Here is an 18,733-nt window from a genome sequence, read left to right as displayed (position 1 = left end):
AAGACAGGAGCAAAACCCAGACTTACTGTGAGCTAAAGAGAGAATGAAATCTGAAACAGCAAAGGCAAAAATATAAAGAAGATAAAACATGAAACATTAAAGGTGAAAATGCAGAAATTTTATTAAGAAATCTTTATCAATTATCAACAGAATTTTATCAAGAATTTCATCAAGTGGAAAAGGAAAGGAGAAAGAGAACAGTATGAGAAAAGTCAATCAATGTGTTAGCCTTTAAATGGAACAGATAATATTTGTGGAAAATTAGACTTGACATAAAAGAAAATTAACTCTTGGTGAAAGAGAACCTATAGTATTGAGTTTGTAGTCACTGTGGTAGGTTGTATGTGTGTGTCTGTCTGCGTGAATGAAATAGGAGTTACTACTTAATTTTCCACTGGGATGACAGGTAACCTAAATAGCCCCCAAAATTATGTGGTGTATTTGGGATTGGTATTTTACTCCTTTAACTGGATTCTTTCCCACATCTGAAGACAAAGAAAGGAAGGAAAGGTTACTTCTAGCCTGCTTATTACAGTACTGTACAGTTATGTCACTGGGGGGCTTGGAAACCAGCAACTTGCAGAGATTGCAAAATTCTAATTCTTATCCCTATATGCTCAACCATCACTCCTTTAAAATGAGACATAATCATTAAATATGAGACATACTCAAGAGAAAGCATTTGAAAATCAAAAGGATCTGAGTATGTTTCATGAAAGAGCCAGTGGAGAGAGACTGGATAACCAGACAAGAGGAAGAATAACAGACAAAATGCAAAAGCAGAAAGAGATGAAATCTAATGTACAGACTCATGTTCTGATCTTTATAAAGAGTAGGAACTCTTCCACGTCTGAGATAAAAGGAGGCAAGTCGAGGACAGATGCAGATAACCTTGCAGGTGGCAAGAATGGAAGTTCAAATCCAGTGGTCTTTATGTTCACAATGCTTTCAACAGTCATTATTTCATTAAAACATGCAGCTTGAAGGTCAAACTAGAAAGGAAATAGAACCAAGCTGCTCCTACACAAAAAAAGGCTCCATTCCAATGTAATGTTTTACAACAGAAAAGCAATCTCGAAGGAAAAAAAAAAGACTATATTTTCTGGCGAGTAGCTTAAAAGTATAGGCTCTAGAGTCAGAATGTTGGACACTATCTCCTTGCTCCATCATTTATTGGCTGGACGACCTTAGGCAAGTTATTTAATTTCTCTGTGTTTTAATCCAGTCACTTGGAAAATGAGAATACTAGTTATGAGGATTCATTGAGAAAATCTATGGGAAGAGTTTAGGAAAAACTGAGCATATAAGAGCTCATTAAATGTAATACGCTGTTAAACAAGTTATCATTAGTGGTGCGCTTCAGAAAGAGATTTCAACAGTTCATAAATATGGTGTGGTCTTAAACTATACACCTTTCCTACTTCAGGAGACAGAAAGGAAAGAGGCAGAAGTATAAGTCAAATCTTACAATAGCAACTGAAAATGTTTCTTTCTCTACTATACATTTTCAGAGAAAAACTACTTCAATTCAGTAAAAATAACCCCAAGTCAACTAACAATTATTTGAATTTAACTATAAAGTGCTAACCAACCGTATTTCTCCCAATGAATGACTGTCTTATAGTGTAAGACAAATATAAATTATATTTTTAAAGGGCTGTAAAGACTTACCATCCAGTTGCTTAACACAGAAAGTGGACAGATGATCAGTGTTGTTCTTGGTTTATCTTCAACATCAGTTTTCTTTGAACTCTCCACTGCAGATGCTCCTAAAAGAATGAATCAGCGACACATCCTTCAGCAGGTTTTTCTCAAACATACATGAAGTCAATAAAGATACGTCAAAAATGTGCCTCTATGAAGAGAAATTAGGAGTAATTAAAAAGAAACAAAAAAACTTCTGTTTCTAACCATAATGAAGTAACAGGAACTAGATTTTACCTTGCCACTTTATACAACTAAAAATCTGAATAGTGATTGTTTATGGGGAATGTAGAGAATGATAACTGAGAAAGGGCATAGGGAAGAAGTCTGGACTATCTCCTAATACTTGTTAGGTTATTCATAGTTATTAAAATTTGTTTTATGCAGTTTTCTGAATTTGTACTATAGTTAATGTGGTATCAGACTCCAAGATGGGCCCAAATGGTATCTATTTCCCCAAAGTCACAATCTTGTATAGCCCTCTTCCACATTGAACTAGACTTGGTGTATATGATCCCCTGGAGAAGGAAATGCCAACCCACTCCAGTATTCTTGCCTGGAAAATCCCATGGACAGAGGAGCCTGATGCGCTACAGTCCATGAGGTTGTGAAGAGTCAGACACAACTTAGCAACTAAACAACAACAATATGACCAACAGGATATGGTAGAAATGATAGTGTATCACTTCTGAGATTGTTGTAAAAGACACAACTGACTCAGATGGCCGCTCTGTCTAGTCAGCTTCTCTCTCTGATCACTCTCTAGTATCTCTGGGTTCACTGTATGGCTTACTTGTTCTCCAAGGTAATTTACAGTTCTGTACACTGTGTGTTCCTGTTCCTTGCCTATAAACTGAGATTTTTTTGGGGGGGGCGGGGGGTGGGGGATGGCGGGACAGGCTGTGCCCCACAGCTTCTGAGATCTTGGTTTCCTGACCAGGGATCTAATCCTTGCTACCTGCATTAGAAGCACAGAGTTTTAACCACTGAACTGCCAGAGAAGTCCCACATTTCTTAAAATTTCTACAGTTAGGGTCAAGAGTAATCTAAAAAGAATTTTCTATTTTTAATTTTCTGATTTTAGACAAAACTTAACTCTTTCTCATCATTCTTTGCTAGTTCAAATATCACCTTCTTAAATAGGTTGTTGTTGTTTAGTTGCTCAATTGTGTCTGACTCTTTGTGACTCTATGGACTACAGCACACCAGGCTTCCCTGCCCTTTACCATCTCCCAGAGTTTGCTCAAATTCATGTCCTTTGAGTCAGTGATACCATCCAACCATCTTGTCCTCGCTCATCCCCTTTCCCTCCTGCCTTCAGTCTTTCCCAGCATCAGAGTCTTTTCCAGTAAGTCAGCTATTCCCATCAGGTGGCCAAAGTCCTGGAGTTTCAACTTCAGCATCAGTCCTTCCAATGAATATTCAGGACTGATTTCCTTTAGGATTAACTGGTTGGATCTCCTTGCAGTCCAAGGGACTCTCAAGAGTCTTCTCTAACACAGCAGTTTGAAAGCATCAGTTCTTCAGTGCTCCACATCCAAGGAGCAAGTGTCTTTTAATTTCATGGCTGCAGTCGCCATGCACAGTAATTTTGGAGCCAAGAAAATAATCTGTCACTGTTTCCACTGTTTGCTGACCTATTTTCCATGAAGTGATGGGACCAGATGCCATGATCTTTGTTTTCTGAATGCTGAGTTTTAAGCCAGCTTTTTCACCCTCCTCTTTCATCTTCATCAAAAGAGTCTTTAGTTCCTCTTTGCTTTCTGCCATAAGGGTGGTGTCATCTGCACATCTGAGCTTATTGACACTTCTCCAGAAATCTTGATTCCAGTTTGTGCTTCATCCAGCCTGGCATTTCGCAGGATGTAATCTGCATATAAGTTAAATAAGCAGGGTGATAATATACAGCCTTGATGTACTCCTTTCGTAATTTTTAACCAGGAACCTAAGCTCAGTATTTATTTCACTATTTTCCTTTATTTTCTTCATGTTTGCTGCTCGCTAAGTCACTTCAGTTGTATCTGACTCTTTGCTACCCTATGGACTGTAGTTCACCAGGTTCCTCTGTCCATGGGGGGATCTTCCTGACCAAGGGATCAAACCAGAGTCTCTTGTGTCTCTTACACTGTAGGCGGATTCTTTACCAACTGAGCTACCAGGGAAGCTCCATTTTCAAAGTCCTTATTGAATTTGTTAAAATAATGATTATGCTTTACATTTTGGGTTTTTTGGCCCCCAAATATGTCGGATCTTAGCTCCCTGACTAGGGATTGACCTGAACCCCCTGAATTGGAAGGCAAAGTCTTAACCACTGCCCATAAGGAAAGTCTCATTCTATGTCTTTTGACTGGAACATCTGGTCCATAATTATTGATATATGTCTATCTTCTTATTGCCATTTTGGTAGTTATTTTGGATTTCCTTTTGTAGGTCTTTTTTCCCCTTCTTTTGTTCTCTTATTATTTGATGACTATCTTTAGTGTTATACTTGCACTTCTTTTTCTTTTTTGTATGTATATTTTTTATAGATTTTGGTTTGCAATTACCATGAGGTTTTGTAAATCCTAAAGGAAGTCAGTCCTGAATATTCTTTGGAAGGACTGATGCTGAAGCTGAAGCCCCAATACTCTGGCCACCTGATGCAAAGGACTGATGCACTGGAAAAGACCCTGACGCTGGGAAAGATTGAAGGCAGGAGGAGAAAGGGACAACAGAGGATGAGATGGCATCACCATCATTGGATGGCATCACTGACTCATTGCACATGAGTTTGAGTAAGCTCTGGGAGTTGGTGATGGACAGGGAAGCCTGGCATGCTGCAGTCCATGGGTCACAAAGAGTTGGACACGAATGAATGACTGAACTGAACTAATAAGGTTTTTGTACATAATTATTTTAAGTTGCTAATCTCTTAATTTCAAATGCATTTTAAAACTCCCTTATGATTACTATTTTTGAGATATTTTACATCTAATTGTTTTGTGTATTCCTTAACTGCTTCATAGATGATTTTACTACTTTGTCTTTCAACCTCCGTAACTAGCTTTGTATGAGGATGATTTTCTACTTTAACTGTACATTTGCCCTTTACTGGTGAGTTTTTTCTTTCCGTAATTTTGTTCCTAGTTGTGGACTTTCCTTTTTTGCTTAGAGAAGTTCCTTTAACAATTGTTGTAAACCTGGTTTTGTAGTGCTGAACTCTTTCATCTTTTGCTTGTCTGTAAAGCTTTTGATTTCTCCATCAAATCTTTAGGAGACTCTTTCTGGGTAGAGTATTCTTGGCTGTAGGTTGTTCTCTTTCATTACTTTAAATTTATCAAGCCACTCCCTTCTGGCCTGCAGAGTTTCTGCTGAAAAATCAACTGATATCCTTAAGGGAGTTCCTTTGTATGTTTATTTGCTGCTTTTTCCTTGCTGCATTAAATATTTACCCTTTAATTTTTGCCATTTTAATTACAATGTCTTAGCATGTTCCTCCCTGGATTCATCCTGTATGGAACTCAGTTGTTCCTCAATTTGGGTGACTGTTTCCCAGGTTAGTGAAGTTTTTAGCTATTACGTCTCAGGCTTTTTCTTTTCCTCTTCTCCTTCTGGGAGTACTATAATGCTATATTATAGTACTATAATTAGTGAGCTTGGTGCTTTCCCAGAAGTCTCTTAAAGTGTCCTCATTTCTTTTTATTCATTTTTTCTTTTTCTTTTAATTATTTTTAATTAGAGCATAACTGCTTTACAATAGTATGCTGGTTTCTGCCATGGATCAACATGAACCAACCATAGGTATACATATGTCCCCTCCCTCTTGAATCTCCCTCCTACCCCACCCCCCACCCCCCCAGATTGTTACAGCACACCAGAATTGAGCTCCCTGTGTCATACAGCAAACTCCTACTGGCTATGTAATTTTACATAAGGTAATATATATGTTTCAATGCTACTCTCTCAATTTGCCCCATCCTCTCCTCCTCGCACTGTGTCCACAAATCTGGTTTCTATGTCTGCGTCTACACTGCTGTCCTGTAAATAAGTTCATTTTTTTTTCCTTTTTCTGTTTAGTAGCAGTGATTTTTACAGAGCTGGAGGAATCATGCTCTCTGACTTCAAACTATACTATAAAGCTACAGTAATCAAAACAGTATGGCTGCAGCACACAGATCAATGGAACAGTACAGAGAGCTCAGAAATAAACCTACATACTTATCAATTACCTACAACAAAAAAGACAAGAATATACAATGGAAAACAGCCTCTTCAATAAGCGGTGATGGGAAATCTGGACAGCTACATGTAAAAAAATGAAAGTAGAATATTCACTAACACCACATATGAAAATAAACTCAAAATAGACTAAAGACCTAAAGGTAAAACCAGATACTATAAAACTCCTACAGGAAAACAGAACACTCTTTGATATGAATCACTGCAATATTTTTTGGATCCATCTCCTAAAGAAAATAAAAACAAAGATAAACAAACGGGACCTGATTAAACTTAAAAGCTTTTGCACAGCAAAGGAAACCATTGACAAAACAAATAAGCTAAATGGGAGGCCTACTAAATGGGAGGATATATTTGCAAATGATTTGACTAATAAGGGATTAATATCCAACATATAAAACCAGCTCATATAACTCAACATCAAAAACACAAACAACCCAATTAAAAAATGGGCAGAAGACCTGAACAGACATTGTTTCAAAGAGGAAATGTAGATGGCCAACACACACATGAAAATATACTCAACATCACTAACCATCAGGGAAATGCAAATCAAAACTACAATGAGGTATCAAATACCTCATACCTGTCAGAATGGCTATCATCTAAAAGAATGCAAATAATAAATGTTAGCGAAGCTGTAGAGAAAATGGAACCCTCATATACTATTAGTGGAAATAAAAATTGGTACAGCAACTGAAAAACAGTAAGGTAGTTTCTCAAAGAACCATATGACCCAGCAATTCTACACTTGGGTATATACAAAAAGATAAAAACACTTAACTCTAAAAAAACACACTCACCCCAAAGTTCACAACAGCGTTATTTATAACTGCCAAAATACAGAGCAACCTAAGTGTCCATCAATAGATGAATGGAAAAAAAAAGATGTCACACACACACACACACACACACACACACACACAATGGAATATTACTCAGCCATTAAAAAAGAATGAAATTTGGGGAATTCACTGGTGGTCTAGTGGTTAGAACTCAGCACTTTCACTGCTAAGGCCCATGTTCAATCTCTGGTCTGGAAACTTAGATTTCACAAGCCATGTGGTACAGCCAAAAGAAAAAGTTAAAAACAAATAATGGCAGAAAGTGAAGAGGAACTAAAGAGCCTCTTGATAAAGGTGAAAGAGAAGAGTGAAAAAGTTGGCTTAAAAACTCAACAATCAAAAAACGAAGATCATGGTATCCGGTCCCATCACTTCATGGCAAAGATAGGGAAACAACAGAAATAGTGACAGACCATTTTCTTGGGCTCCAAAATCATTGCAGATGGTGACCGCAGCCAAAAAATTAAAAGACTCCTGCTCCTTGGAAGAAAACCTATGAAAAACCTAGATAGGGTAGTAAAAAGCAAAGACATTACTTTGCTGACAAAGGTCCATCTAGTCAAAGCTATGGTTTTTCCAGTAGTCACAGATGTCTGTGAGAGTTGGACCATGAAGAGGTCCAACACTGTGGTGTTGAAGAAGACTCTTGAGAGTTCCTTGGACAGGAAGGAGATCAAACTAGTTAATCCTAAAGGAAATTAACTCTGACTATTCATTGGAAGGACAGATGCTGAAGTTCCAATACTTTGGCCACTTGATGCGAAAAGCCGACTCATTGGAAAAGACCCTGATCCTGGGAAAGACTGAGGGCATGAGAAGAAGGGAACAACAGACGATGAGATGGTTGGATTGTATCACCAATTCAATGGACATGAGTTTGAGCAAACTCCAGGAGATAGTGAAGGACAGGGAAGCCTGGCATCCTGTGGTCCATGGGGTCTCAAAGACACTGAGTGACTGAACAACAACAAAAATAAATAAAACAATATTATTTTCAAAAAGAAAAATAAAATTTTACTATTTGAAACAACATGACTGGACTTGAAGAGCATTATGCTAAATGAAATAAGTCAGACAGAGAAGACAAATATTGTATGGTATCACTTATAAGAATCATCTAACAAATACAACAAACTAGTGAATATAACAAAAAAGTAGACTCACAGATACAGAGAACTAGTGGTCACCAGTGGGGAGAAGGAATAGGGGAGGGGCAGAGGAGAGACAGGGGAGTAAGTACAAAACATTAGGTATGAGATACAAGGATATATTGTACAACATGGGGAATATAGCCAATATTTTATAATAACTATAAGTGGAGTAGTACCTTTAAAAACTGTATACCTGTAACATATAATACTGTAAAGCAACCACACTTAAGTAAAAAATAAATTAAAAACATTTTAAATTATGTTTACATGTTTATGTTTCCACCTCATCAATAGACATAAGCCCCATGAAAATAGACTTGTCTGCTGCATCTTCAATATGTAAAACAGAAGTTACTAAGGTACAGAGATAAAATAATTTGCTAGATCTCTTTAACCGCAGTCCAATCTCTTTCCATTTCAAATATTTAGACTCTTAAGCAGTGTCACTTTCTTACGAATTACAAATTATAAAGTAATAATAAATATCACTCACATTTTTAATTGAAAAACAAATTCTCATACCAATAATAAATATTTACAATTCTAATTAATCCAAATTAAATTAAGTTTTAAAACAGCCATAAATTGCTCTGTGCCTTTACTAGAAACAATATCTCTGCTACTCAAATGAGTAAGAGACCTCTGTCCATCATATTTTTGACCTAACTAAAACAAATAGAACAGGAAAATACAAGTACAATAAACTGTACTTTAAAAAATGAGACTATTTTTTCTCTACTTTCTTCTAGTAATATGATTTTATACTTTTGCCATTTAAAATTTTATTTGAGAAACAGAAAAAATAAACCAAACAAAAGCAGATTTACTTACCCTTTTTCAACATTTTCTTTTTTGCTGCAGGGGTAGATGAAGTAAGTGCACATTCAAACTCTGCATCCTCTTGAACCTTAGAAGATCCTGCTGAAGTACAAACCACAGAATCATTAAGAAATTTGAAAACTAATTCTCTCCTGTACTTAAGTACAGATAACTTTCTAAGGATAGGAAACAATACCACTTACAAACTTTAAGAGTTTGTATTATTAAATAAATATAAAATTATTTCTAGTAACCAAAACTGCCTCTTTTGACACTAAGCATCTTTCTAGCTCAGAGAAGAAACAGTCATTCATGATAAACTGAAGCTTCTCCAAAGGAAGAAATATGAAAGTAGAAGCAGTCAAATGCAAAGTGATTCAGCTCCTAGGTGGAAGGAGAATATTTTCAATGAAACAGGTGTTTAACTTTTAATGAAGATGCTGCCAAATTTTCAGATCAGTCAAATGGTGATAAGTTATCTTCCAAATGCAACACAATTTCTTAGCCTAGGAATATGATACAACCAGATTAGGAGATAAAGTAAAGATGTTTTAAAGACAAAGGAAAAAGTAAAGATACTCAACATTTGTAAATTTCTATAATGCTAAATATAATAGCTGAGCTATATTGACAAAAAGGCAGTCTCACCACACTTCTGTAACTACAATTTATACATATACAAAACAGGTTTTATTGAAGTCATTTCATAAGCAGTAGAAAGATTTTTGTTTTGTCTAAAGTCAGTTTAAATATTTTCTCTTAGACTTTAATTTGAAACTATTCTTTCAATTTGCTTCATTCATTTAATACCCTTGGTAAACTCCACAAATAGTTTAAATGTAAAAAGTAGTCAACTTTAAGATCTATTACTAAAGAATTCCAAGCTAGACAGATACAAATCAATGATTACTTTAATAATCTTTAAGTGTAGATAGGGGATATTGAGATGTACACACATACCTTTTACTCTGATTTTAGTCTCTGATTGTGTTCTTTTCAGTTTGCCTAAAAACAAAACCAAATATAATGTGGTCACACTAGGAAATTAAAATACAGGACACATTATCAAATCAAACTCATTTCATATTACCTTTCATTTTCTGTGGCAATTCACTTGGTTCAACTTCCTCTGAATCACTACTTTCAGTGTACTGTACAGCAGCAGATTTTCTCCTAAAATTAAGTATACACAATTTTTTTATCAACCCAAAATAAAATGGGATATAAAATCTATGTTTATTAAATGTAATACAAATGCTTTTGTCTTACCCTGGTTTATTTTTTGAGAAAATTTCAAGGGAAAAAAAATTTTATTTGACAAATAAAAGCCAAATTTGCTAAAAGCATTTTGCTTTCACAGCCAGATGCATTTAACTGTACATAATACAGTATTATGATTATTAAAATAAATTTGAGAAAGTAAACCTTCTAGAATAGTAATCTCTTCAACACTTTATTCAGTATTTGGTAATTCAATTAAAATACTTGTACAAAACTAGAACAAAAAAGAAGTGATTTTGATTATCAAAGAAAACCCTCCAATATAAAGTAAACAGCTAAGAGGCAAAAATGTAATTATTTCATAATAGAAACTTTTATAAATTCCGTGTAGAAGTAGTACAGTACTATGTTTAAGTGCCTAGAAACAATGGACTGTGGAATGAGACTGCCTAGATTCAAATCTCCATTCCACCATTTATTTGCTATGTGACTTTTGGCAAATTACCTAATATTCTTCTAAGTTTCAGTTTCCTCACTTGGAAAATAGGAATAAAGATACAATTCAGTCTGTACAATAAAATGTGTTACCACATGTAAAGCCTCTAAAATAGTCCCGGCTATACAGTAAGTATATCTCTATGTTTTAATTAATAGTTTAATTAATAGTTTGTGTGTTGGTTGTTGTTTTTCCCATGTCATCATTATTTCCACACCCTTGGACCTAATCCTGTCCAGCTGATAGTACTCTGTTACCCAGACTCATGTTCAGTTCAGAGTTATATAAGATTTGAGATCTAGATAAAAGGGAAACTGATGAGTCCTGGTTTTATACTCAGTTCAGACAGGTATTAAAGACAGAACAATTAACAAAGCCCCAGATTTGAAATCTCTATTTCAAATAGAATAGCTAAGAGGGACTCAGATTTGGGGTCATACCTGCAGGTATTGATAGTGAACAAAAAAACACAAAAGCCAAGTATTTAGATCTACCTCAGAAATAAATAAAATTTATAAACTTAACAATTCAAGTGGAAATCAGAGGGGCATTATGGGTTTTATTCAAATTCTCCTTCCAGTCTACATGAATATAATACTGTCCATAAACAACTTTATCATATTTTATTTCTGCTGCTGCTGCTAAGTCACTTCAGTCGTGTCTGACTCTGTGCGACCCCACAGACGGCAGCCCACTAGGCTCCTCTGTCCCTGGGATTCTCCAGGCAATAATACTGGAGTGGGTTGCCATTTCCTTCTCCAGTGCATGAAAGTGAAAACTGAAAGTGAAGTCACTCAGTCGTGCCCCACTCTCAGCGACCCAATGGACTGCAGCCTACCAGGCTCCTCCGTCCATGGGATTTTCCAGGCAGGAGTACTGGAGTGGCTTGCCATTGCCTTCTTCGTTTTTATTTCTACTAAAGGTGAATTGAGAAACAACTCAAATGAGCAAACAATGCTTTTGTCAAGTTGTCCAATAAATATACATCAGTTCTCAACTCCTTAAATTCACAAAGAAAACTCTTCTTAAGTCTCAATGAAAACAAAAAACCCAAGAGTGAGATCTCAGTTCCTATGTGAAAGAAACAGGAAAATGATAGAAAGATAGTGATTATTAAAAATTATCGATTACTTTTTAACCTACAAAATGAGAACAGTCTACCTCCCTAAGTCACAATGATTTTAGCAGTTTCAAATTAAAGAATGTATTTGAAAGAACTATGTTGTGGAGATAATGGTCATATCTTTCTTGCATACGTAAGAAAATAGAGAAAGAGTTTAAACATATTACATAAAATCAAACCATAATAGAGTTTACCTTTTGGGGCGGGAGCTAGAGAATTCTGATTTGGGATATTTATTCTTTCCCTTGACATCCGAAATACTGGGTTCTCCACTACATCTAGATCCTTTCATTTCAAAGAAAAGGATAAAGAGTATTAGTAAACTATCTCAGACAAGAAGCATCTTTCTTAAAACGTTGGTTTTCTAACTCAATAGCTAGTTTCCTAATCTAGTATTTTCTCACAAAAGTAATTTCAACTTTTTTGTAACCTAGTTGTTTCCCCTGTAGTCATCCAGTCAGTCCCCACACTGACTGTATTTCCTGCTATACCAAGGCAGCTGAGAGCTGCTGCAGAAAAAAATGAACAATAAACAAGTGGTATAATAAATGTACACTTCCCAATCTCAGTTGTCAACCTTGTATCACTTAGCAACTCTTCTACCTATCACAGCACCTCCCTACCCACTCACCTGGAACAGCTATACTATCATACACTGGATCCTCCGCCCAGATTTTAAACTCCTTTTACTCTCAGCAGATGACCTACTTCACTTTATAAAGAAAATCAGATGTCATCTTCTATAAATTAACCAATTTTCCTTTTTTAAAATTTTTTAATTCTTTCAAATATTATATTTTTCCTCAGCATTATTTCCTTTCCTTCTCATGCTAACTCATCTACCTATTTCCTTGATCACATTTCCTCCCAAAGGCCAACAAATTATTCTTTCCATTACATGCAAAATTTTTTCCTAAACCCTGCCCCCACCTCGAAGCCCTCAATTCTGCCTCTCTCTCCATCTATTTTGCCCGTCTCAAACATAGCAAAATCAGTAACAGAACACAGATGTTATTTCTATTTCTTCATCTACTAGTCTTATTTTAAAATATCTTCAGTCTTGCTCTACTCTAACCAATCTTCAGAAATTAATTTTACAAAAGTCACTAACTGCTAAATGCAACCATATAACTGCATCCCTTTTCATTTCTCCTCTAATTTGGCTCTAACCTATCTAAATCTGCTGCTATTCAAGCCTACCTATTCATATTCAGTTATTTCTTTACATTATAAATACCACAAACTATTCTGAGGTCCCAGAGCAAGATACTCTGTTTTGTTTTGTTTTTACCTGCTCTTTCCTGGGGCTTTTTTTCTCAACCAAAAATGTTCTTCCTCAGATTCTTTAATGTGCTACCACCCAATTTCATCATCGCCTCCTTCATGAAATTTTTCTTGACTACCAGTTTTCATGAGATTCTTTAGAAAAAAATAATCTGAAATTTTTGTACAGTACTAAAGCCAGAGGTGGAATTACATCATTAAATCGGAAAAATCTATGAGGTCATGTTCAAAATGAAGGTTTACCTTTGATTAGTCCAGCTGCCTTTTCACTGGTATTGTTTCCTCCAAGTTCCATAGATTCATCATAAACATTACATTCCTAGATGAAAAGGCATATTTCTTACATAGTACTGCTGTCAGTTTTAAGTAAACTTAAAAATATATCCTATTTTATACTGCTTTACTTTATACAATAAAGACTACTTAAATGGCTACCCTATTCTGGAGCAATGCAAGGAGGTACATTAAGAGGAAAAATGTACAAATTGAAAAAAAATTTCAACAGGTATCTAAAAAAAGAAAACTAGTCTGTCTCGACCTTTTCAAAAGAAATACAAAAAAGCAAACTTCAATTATAAATGGCATATTACTGTGAGAAACAGTCATGAATGAGATTTACTTCAAAATTAAAAGGAATTCTAACACTAGAAACTTTCAAACCTAGAGTCCCTTCTCAATAGATAACAGATCTATAGTGAAGCTAAGCTGCCATTGATATCCTTTTTTTCTCTGTAATTCTTAGAGTGGGTAGATCCAATAGTCAGATATCAGAGTGCCTGCTCCCCTGCTCTATCAGGGATTTTCCTGCCAATTCTTTGTTCTTTTCCCTTCCTGTTTCTTTGTTTCAAAAATGCATCTATGTGAGCACAAGAATTTCTATAAAAGCAAACTTTTATACTTCTCTGTGAAAATATTTTCAACTGAGTCTACTAGGGCAGGGTTCCTAGACTTAATTCTAGACTTGATTCTGTATGAAGGAATGACAAATAAAATTGGGTTTAATTAAATTAATTCTTTCAGTTTAAAAAGAAAGGTAGGTATATTGTGAAAGGAAGATCATTATTTTGAACCTCAGAGTGGGTTCAAAACCTCAGAGTGGGTTCAAGATTGGATAGCAGGAGTACAATGTAATTTTTACCTAGAATTAAGGCCAATAAAAGATATTTTATTTTATTTTTTAAAAGATAATTTTAAACATTTTAAAAAATCCCACTAGAGTTTACATTTCTCTAAAAATGTGGTTAAAAAGAAAATCTATCCCCTTTCAACAGTATGAGTCTAAATAAATTAAAAATCCAAGATATACCATATTTAGAAATATGTGACTAGAAATTAGATAATTAATTTTTAAAAGCATTAGCTCCAAGAAGCAGATGTTAAAAATGCCTTCAGTCAAGACATCTTACCCAGTCTTCCTCAGTAATCAGCATAATCACTCATATTAAACAGCATGGAGAAATAATTTAAAATTTTATCTACAAAACAAAGGATGTCCTTTACATTATTCTTTTCACATTCAATGACTTGGCTCAGCAAACCTTTTCTTCATGAAGGTCAAAAAGAATGTACATATAAAGCCTAAACTATCAAATACTATGCTCCCATCTCATGGAATTTAATTTTTACTCTGTAAGTTTGCAATATCCAAATCTATTTAACACAATGAAATTTCTATTGCAGTAAATGCCTGGCTGGAAATCACATTTTCAGTCTCAATTTCAACTAATGTAGCAAACAAAATATCATAAAGCCTTTCTACTACATAACACGTTAAATGCATGGCTGATCTTAAGGGGAAAAAAGAATGCCTTACTGTTAAACAGGTAATTAACAATGAATTTTACATAGTCTTAGGAACTATTTTTCAGTTTTAATAACTAAAATGTAGGGAGAAAAAAAAAGGTAAAAAACACTGGAATATTCAGGGTAGGGGACTGAATCTTACATGTTAATACCACAGTTAAACTTCCAATAAAAGTACAAAGAAGGAAATGCAACTAAGCTTAGAAATTAAGAAAATGGAAAATAATAAACAGCGGTATGAAACCAATATGCAGCATCTTTGAAAATGAAGAAATCAGAAGAACAGTAGCAGAGAAAAGTCCAAAAGAAAAAAATATTTTGCATATACCTTGTACTTAAATTATTTCCCATTATAAGTTCTTTGGACTTTCAGTTGAGAATGAAGAACAACCATTTCATTCTAATAGCACTTATTTGCCTTATAAAACTAATTCTTTATTAATTCTTCGGTTTGGTTCACTCAGTCATGTCCGACTCTTTGCGACCCCATAAACCACAGCACACCAGGCCTTCCTGTCCATCACCAACTACCAGAGTTTACCCAAACTCATGTCCATTGAGTTGGTGATGCCATCCAACCATGTCATCCTCTGTTGTCCCCTTCTCCTCCTGCCCTCAATCTTTCCCAGCCTCGGGGTCTTTTCCAATGAGTCAGCTCTTTGCATCAGGTGGCCAAAGTGCTGGAGTTTCAGCTTCAACATCAGTCCTTCCAATGAACACCCAGGACTGATCTCCTTTAGTAAGGACTGGTTGGATCTTCTTGCAGTCCAAGGGACTCTCAAGGGTCTTCTCCAACACCACAGTTCAAAAGCATCAATTCTTCTGCACTCAGCTCTCTTTATAGTCCAACTCTCATATCTATACATGACTACTGGAAAAACCATAGCCTTGACTAGATGGAACTTTGTTGACAAAGTAATGCTCTGCTTTTTAATATGCTATCTAGGTTGACCATAATTTTCTTTCCAAAGAGTTAAGCGTCTTTTAATTTCATGGCTGCAATCACCATCTGCAGTGATTTTGGAGCCAAAGAAAATAAAGTCAGCCACTGTTTCCACTGTTTCCCCATCGATCTGCCATGAAGTGAGGGGACTGGATGCCATGATCTTAGTTTTCTGAATGTTGAGCTTTAAGCCAACTTTTTCACTCTCCTCTTTTACTTTCATCAAGAGGCTCTTTAGTTCTTCACTTTCTGCCAAAAGGGTGGTGTCATCTGCATATCTGAGGCTATTGATATTTCTCCCGGCAATCTTGATTCCAGCTTGTGCTTCATCCAGCCCAGTGTTTCTCATGACGTACTCTGCATAGAAGTTAAATAAGCAGGGTGACAATATACAGACTTGATGTACTCCTTTTCCTATTTGGAACCAGTCTGTTGATCCATGTCCAGTTCTAACTTGCTTCCTGACCTGCATACAGGTTTCTCAAGAGGCAGGTCAGGTGGTCAGGTATTCCCAGATCTTTCAGAATTTTCCAGTTTATTGTGATCCACACAGTCAAAGGCTTTGGCATAGTCAATACAGCAGAAATAGATGTTTTTCTGGAACTCTCTTGCTTTTTCCATGATCCAGCAGATGTTGGCAATTCGATCTCTGGTTCCTCTGCCTTTTCTAAAATCAGCTTGAACACCTGGAAGTTCACGGTTCACGTATTGCTGAAGCCTGGCTTGCAGAATTTTGAGCATTACTTGTGAGATGAGTGCAATTGTGCAGCAGTTTGAGCATTCTTTGGCATTGCCTTTCTTTGGGATTGGAATGAAAACTGACCTTTTCCAGTCCTGTGGCCACTGCTGAGTTTTCCAAATTTGCTGGCATATTGAGTGCAGCACTTTCACAGCATCATCTTTCAGGATTTGAAATAGCTAAACTGGAATTTCATCACCTCCACTAGCTTTGTTTGTAGTGATGCTTCCTAAGGCCCACTTGACTTCACATTCCAGGATGTCTGGCTCTAGGTCAGTGATCACACCATTGTGATTATCTGGGTCATGAAGATCTTTTTGGTACAGTTCTTGCCACCTCTTCTTAACACCTTCTGCTTCTGTTAGGTCCAGACCATTTCTGCTCTTTATTGAGCCCATTTTTGCATGAAATGTTCCCTTGGTATCTCTAATTTTCTTGAAGTGATCTCTAGTCCTTCCCATTCTATTGTTTTCCTCTATTTCTTTGCAGAGGAAGGCTTTCTTATCTCTCCTTGCTATTCTTTGGAACTCTGCATTCAAATGGGTATATCTTTCCTTTTTTCCTTTGCTTTTCGCTTCTCTTCGTTTCACAGCTACGTGTAAGGCCTCCTCAGACAGCCATTTTGCTTTTTTGCATTTCTTTTCCATGGGGATGGTCTTGCTCCCTGTCTCCTATACAATGTCACGAACCTCCATCCATAGTTCATCAGGCACTCTATCAGACCTACTCCCTTAAATCTATTTCTCACTTGCACTGTACAATCATACGGGATTTGATTTAGGTCATATCTGAATGGTCTAGTGGTCTTCCCCACTGTCTTCAATTTCAGTCTGAATTTGGCAATAAGGAGTTCATGATCTGAGCCACAGTCAGCTCCTGGTCTTGTTTTTGTTGACTGTATAGAGTTTCTCCATCTTTGGCTGCAAAGAATAGAATCAATCTGATATTGGTGTCAACCATCTGGTGATGTCCATGTGAAGAGTCTTCTCTTGTGTTGTTGGAAGAGGGTGTTTGCTATGACCAGTGCATCCTCTTGGCAGAATCTATTAGCCTTTGCCCTGCTTCATTCTGTACTCCAAGGCCAAATTTGCCTGTTACTCCAGGTGTTTCTTGACTTCCTACTTTTGCATTCCAGTCCCCTATAATGAAAAGGACATCTTTTGGGGGGTTAGTTCTAAAAGGTCTTATAGGTCTTCATAGAACTGTTCAGCTTCAGCTTTTTCAGTGTTACTGGTCTGGGTACAGACTTGGATTACTGTGATATTGAATGGTTTGCCTTGGAAACGACAGAGATTATTCTGTCATTTTTGAGATTGCATCCCAGTACTGCATTTCGGACTCTTCTGTTGACTCTGATGGCTACTGCATTTCTTCTAAGGGATTCCTGCCCGCAGTGGTAGATATAATGGTCATCTGAGTTAAATTCACCCATTCCAGTCCATTTTAGTTTGCTGATTCCTAGAATGTCAACGTTCACTCTTGCCATCTCCTGTTTGACCACTTCCAATTTGCCTTGATTCACGGACCTAACATTCCAGGTTCCTATGCAATATTGCTCTTTACAGCATTGGACCTTGCTTTTATCACCAGTCACATCTTCAGCTGGGTATTGTTTTTTGCTTTGGCTCCATCCCTTCATTCTTTCTGGAGTTATTTCTCCACTGATCTCCAGTAGCATACTGGGCACCTACCGTCCTGGGGAGTTCATCTTTCAGTGTCCTATCTTTTTGGCTTTTCATACTGTTCATGGGGTTCTCAAGGCAAGAATACTGAAGTGGTTCTGAATATAAATATATTATATGTATATTTACTATATATAAAAACATACATAAGTATCAAGAATAGTCACCCATACACTCATCAATAAGACAGAATTATCACTATTAACATTTTGGCACATACAGTACGTGTGACTACACTATACAAATATGTATTTACAAATGAAGATTCAAATTCTATAGAAGATGTACCTGGCCTCATTTTTTTAACTTAAAAAGATCATGAAAGTATTCTTCAAAAAATAGGATTTTATAGTTTGACAATAAGTTAATTATCATCTTATTAAAAGGTATTGCTTTTCTGCCTTTAAAATAATGCTAGGGTAATAAAGCTGTATTTTTCTCATTGGAATAAATATATTTCTGACAACTTCTTCAGACAATTTTTTTAAACGGCATTATTGAGTCAAAGATTATAAATGCTTTTAATGCTTCTGATACATATTACCAAACTGACTTCAAAATGTAGTATCAACTTTTACTCTCATCAGCAATATACAAGGCCATTCATCATACCTCTAAAAACTGGGTATTATCAACTTTTTGCCAATAATTTTTTAATGACAAAATAAGTTTTACAATAAACCAGAGAGCTTAGGAAAAGAACAC

At 36.0% G+C, this 18,733-nt stretch overlaps 1 protein-coding gene across 3 annotated transcripts in view; it reads right to left on the bottom strand.

The window, feature by feature from the left end:
* The window catches only part of HLTF (helicase like transcription factor), a 60,382-nt gene that overhangs the window by 22,008 nt on the left and 19,641 nt on the right, over window positions 1-18,733 (bottom strand). For 2 of the 3 annotated variants that reach the window (XM_069563014.1, XM_069563003.1), the window contains exons 9-14: window positions 13,105-13,180; window positions 11,772-11,862; window positions 9,828-9,910; window positions 9,698-9,742; window positions 8,750-8,839; window positions 1,672-1,769 (exon numbers count right to left, since the gene is read on the bottom strand). In XM_069563014.1, coding sequence (XP_069419115.1) covers window positions 1,672-1,769; window positions 8,750-8,839; window positions 9,698-9,742; window positions 9,828-9,910; window positions 11,772-11,862; window positions 13,105-13,180 — 483 coding nt within the window. The remainder of the gene's footprint in view (window positions 1-1,671; window positions 1,770-8,749; window positions 8,840-9,697; window positions 9,743-9,827; window positions 9,911-11,771; window positions 11,863-13,104; window positions 13,181-18,733) is intronic. The other variant, XM_069563023.1, reaches the window with a different exon arrangement.

The sequence above is a fragment of the Ovis canadensis genome, chromosome 1 (genome assembly GCF_042477335.2).
Source record: "Ovis canadensis isolate MfBH-ARS-UI-01 breed Bighorn chromosome 1, ARS-UI_OviCan_v2, whole genome shotgun sequence".
Taxonomy (NCBI): domain Eukaryota; kingdom Metazoa; phylum Chordata; class Mammalia; order Artiodactyla; family Bovidae; genus Ovis; species Ovis canadensis.
This window is presented reverse-complemented; position numbering and strand designations above follow the sequence as displayed.